Here is a 4,205-nt window from a genome sequence, read left to right on the forward strand (position 1 = left end):
ATTCTGATGAGAATAGATAGGGCGTCAAGGCGGGGTACTAGGAGAGGCCTAACTCATTTATACTCCTACACATGGCACGTCACAAGAGACGGTAAAATCAGATAAATTAACAAAGACTGTTGTGCTCATGGGTCTATCTGTTTTATCAATGGAGCTAGACCTTAATCAATTTGGCTCCGGCGGACACAAATATCATACTCCAACCCTAGTGGGGGGCTCTGTGCAACTAGGCTGTTTGGTTTAAACAACGGCGGATTCAGATTTACTTTTGAGGATATCATCCAAAGTTCCAAACCCTCATCCGTCTTCTACTTTCACCCCAACTCGATTACCGAGGGCTAATCAGCCGCTAATCTATTCGGCAATCACTCGCACAACCAGCCAACAAACGCTTTGATTAGTGATAACCATTGTCGCCGCCGCACAGAAGCAGCTGACCTGACCCCGTCCCGTTTATAAATAGCCGACGATGCCAACTCCGTGCAGCCTAGCTCGCTCCCCCACCTTCCTCTCGAGTCTCCATCCATCTTCAGCGGGCTTCGGTTTTATCCCTAACCCTAACCAACCCCCGCCTCTCGCGGTCACGCCCTGTAAGCCCTAGCCTGCGCGCGATGCAGCCGACGGCCCGGGAAATGCAAGCCATGGCCGCCGCCGGCCAGATCTCCCTCGACGACCTGCGCAGCGGCCACGCGGGGGCCGGCAATGGCGCCGGCGGCGGCGTGCACGACGACTTCCTCGACCAGATGTTCGGCAGCCTGCCGCCCTCCGCCTGGCACGACCTTGCCGCCGGGACCAAGCCCGAGGACGGAGGGCAGGGCGAGGGGATGCAGCAGCAGCAGCAGCTGTTTGGGGGCCCGTACGACGACTCGGTGATGCTGGCGTCGCGGCTCCGGCAGCACCAGATTAGCGGCGGCCCTGGCGGCGCGGCCGCCTCCGCGAAGCAGATGGTGCTGCAGCAGCTCGCCGATCTGAGGCAGGGCCACCACAACAACATGCTCCTCCAGGGCATGGGCCGCTCGCCGTCCATCGGCGGCGGCGGCGGGGAGGGCGGCCTGCTGCTCCCACTCACCCTCGGCAACGGCGGATCGGGCGGCGACGTGCAGGCCCTGCTGAAAGCCGCCGCCAATTCCGCCGTACTGATAATCCATCTCCTTTTCTGGAATTAATCCAATCCACTTGCATCCTTTTTTCTCTCCTCCCCGACCTTGACGAATCGATAACCTTTTTCCTTTGCAAAAAAGTTCACGTTTTTATTCGCTGCCGGTTACAGGGAGGGGACGCCGGCGTCTTCGGCGGCTTCGCCGGATCGCTCCAGCAACAGCAACATTTCCAGCCACATCCACAGGTTTGCCGTTCGCAATAACACATAGCTTTGCTTGTAAGATATAACCTACCTACCGCGACACCGCCGGCGTCGGGTCACCTTCTTTCCCCCTCACTAAACGGCTTGCTTCTCGCAGCAGCAAACGGCGCCCATGCCGAGCCAGACCTTTGGCGGAGTAGGAGGTGCTCCCGGCGGCGGGGCGCAACCACAACAACAAGCCGGGGGAGGAGGAGTCGGCGGCGCGCCGGCGCCGCCGAGGCAGCGGGTGCGCGCGCGGCGAGGCCAGGCCACCGACCCACACAGCATCGCGGAGCGAGTAAGTTATCCGGCGGCGACGCAAGCTGCTACCAGTGTAGTGTTACTGGCTATTTTGGCCGGCAATTAAGCTTATGGAGAATAAAACCAAGGGGAGCAGTTAGCAGTAATGTAATCTAATCAGTTCCCGTGTTTTGTTATTGTTTCCTGGGTTTGGATCGTTGTGGCTTCCGCTAACTACCATTATTCCTTTGTCCTTTTGGATGTCCCGCTACTGTTCGTGTTCTTCTCTACTCCTGTGCAGTTTACTCACATAGCTCCACGGAAATCTTCTTCCGTCTCTACACTAGCTAATGTTAGATTTCTCCTAGTGAAGGTGAACTAATCGTTCTTGCTGGTCGTCGATGTTTCGCAGCTTCGCCGGGAGAGGATCGCCGAGAGGATGAAGGCCCTTCAAGAACTGGTGCCCAACGCCAACAAGGTGAGCAAAGATATGAGCTCAAGAACGATGATCCTCAGATTGTGCTTGTAGTTGTGGCGAAGCTAGCTTAATTTGATTCTTCGAGCTAGATCCAAGCGGTCGAAGACGAGAGCTTCATCACTAGGGTTTTGGTTGGGAAGCTGCCGGTTTATTATTGCATATACTCAATCAGTTCAATGCCGCCCGGGGACGGATTAAAATAGGGGCTTCAACAGTAGCCGATGGAACAAAAAAGTTGGAGCCATCAGGTTGAGATTTCATCGAGTTTGCTTTGCAGTAGTACTGGTGGGCGCGCGCGCGCGCGTGCGGGGCACATTTACCCGCACGTTGGCCTACTTGACCACCGCCGTGCTCCCTCGGCAACCGCGCGTGCTCCATGCTGGGGTCTGCCATGCCAGCCATGGCTTTCCCTGCCCCTAGAATCCCTGCCGTCTTGCTCGGGTCTCGTCCCGTCGCTCGCCGGCCGGCGCCGGCTCCGAGAGCCTTGACTTGACAGCGCTTTTGTTTCGAGCTTGCTGCCTGCCCGTTTCCATGGGTACCTTTCCCTGTTCTTGCTCAATCTTCGTGCATGACATGCGTGCGTGCTTTTGGTGTGGCTGCAGACGGACAAGGCGTCGATGCTGGACGAGATCATCGACTACGTCAAGTTCCTGCAGCTCCAAGTCAAGGCAAGCTTGCATGAATTAATTCCCACAATCTACCTTGAGTTGCGTCATGAAATGTCGATGGATCCTATATATGTGCATGATTACTGACGTCTACACCAACACACGCGCAGGTGCTGAGCATGAGCCGGCTGGGCGGCGCCGCTGCCGTCGCGCCGCTCGTGGCCGACATGTCCTCGGAGGTAGCCCTCGCCACTCGCACTCTCTCCCATATGACCAGCGCAGTACGAGCGCCCTCTTCCTCCTCGCCTCGATCGCTTTCTCTCCCTCTCACTCTCTCTCTCTCCATCTTTTCCGCGCTCGAAAGAATCGCCAGGATGTGACCAAACTTTTCAGCGGCACGGCCGATAGCCACTGCCATGCCACAGTGGCTCGCGTGCCGCCGCGCGAAATGACGCGGCTGCCCCCTGCACCGGCCGTCGTACGTCGTACCACTGTACTGATACGGACCATGTGCGTGTGTGTTTGTGCTTGTGCTTGCAGGGGCGAGGCGGCGCGGCCGCCGGAGCGGCGGACGGGAGCGACGGCCTGACGGTGACGGAGCAGCAGGTGGCCAAGCTGATGGAGGAGGACATGGGCGCCGCCATGCAGTACCTGCAGGGGAAGGGCCTCTGCCTCATGCCCGTCTCCCTCGCCTCCGCCATCTCCTCCGCCACGTGCCAGCTCCGCCCCCCGGCCGCTGCGGCCGGGGGCCCCTTCACCGCCGCGCAGCACATGAGCGCCGCGATGCGCATGGGCGTCGGCGACGGCGGCGTGCCGGCGTCGCCGAGCATGTCCGTGCTCACGGCGCAGTCGGCCATGGCCAACGGCGGAGGCGCGTGCGCCAACGACGGCGAGGGGTCGCATCCCAAGGACGCCGCGTCCGTCTCCAAGCCGTGAGCCCGCGACGGCCGCCGCGCCGCGCCACATACGAACGGCGGACGAAACCCTCGACGTCATCATGCATGACCCGGTCACCGCTCGCTTCCACGGTCGCATTTCCACAGACCCGTGGGCTCTGTAGTGGGCCCAGCAGTTCCCACCAGGCCGCAGGCCCGGACCCCACTCCAGCGGCTGCAGCCCACGGGCACCCCTTTTTTCTTTTTCTTTTTCTTTTTCTTTTTCCTAATGTTGCCATTATTTTCCTCCCTTTTTCTCCACATTATTACTAGTTTTATCATAGCATCATGTTTGTTATTTAACCTAAGTATATATATTGATCAGGGACTGGTACTTCTGGCTTTGCGCCAGCTTTTAGCCTCTCTTTCCCCTCCATCTGCATCAGCTTTTCTCCCTCCTTCTTTTTCCCGCCTTTGCTCGGCCCAACTTTTCGTTTATTTTACACGCACAAGTTTGTCCTTTGCGGTTGGATGGGGAATTTGGTCGCCCCGCTTTACTCACTAACCCACTTTATCTATAGTTTGTTATTCCTTTCTTGTGATATGTTCTCCCTTCTTATATTGTGTGGATGATGCTTGGAATCTTAGGTTGCTCGTTGTTA

At 57.9% G+C, this 4,205-nt stretch overlaps 1 protein-coding gene across 2 annotated transcripts; it reads left to right on the top strand.

Moving 5' to 3' along the window:
- The first annotated feature begins 477 nt into the window (after window positions 1-477).
- Window positions 478-3,961, top strand: LOC109731872 (bHLH transcription factor RHL1). 2 transcript variants are annotated; one of them, XM_020291048.4, is made up of 7 exons: window positions 478-1,133; window positions 1,271-1,345; window positions 1,461-1,640; window positions 1,995-2,060; window positions 2,663-2,728; window positions 2,839-2,907; window positions 3,209-3,961. In XM_020291048.4, the coding sequence occupies exons 1-7, from the start codon at window positions 612-614 to the stop codon at window positions 3,602-3,604; spliced, it is 1,374 nt and encodes a 457-aa protein (XP_020146637.3). In that variant the 5' UTR covers window positions 478-611; the 3' UTR covers window positions 3,605-3,961. The 2 variants fall into 2 exon arrangements, with proteins under 2 accessions (XP_020146637.3, XP_073356487.1); XM_073500386.1 differs by having other exon boundaries at window positions 1,464-1,640.
- The last annotated feature ends 244 nt before the right edge of the window (window positions 3,962-4,205 follow it).

Source organism: Aegilops tauschii, chromosome 5 (assembly GCF_002575655.3).
Source record: "Aegilops tauschii subsp. strangulata cultivar AL8/78 chromosome 5, Aet v6.0, whole genome shotgun sequence".
NCBI classification, from domain to species: Eukaryota; Viridiplantae; Streptophyta; class Magnoliopsida; order Poales; family Poaceae; genus Aegilops; species Aegilops tauschii.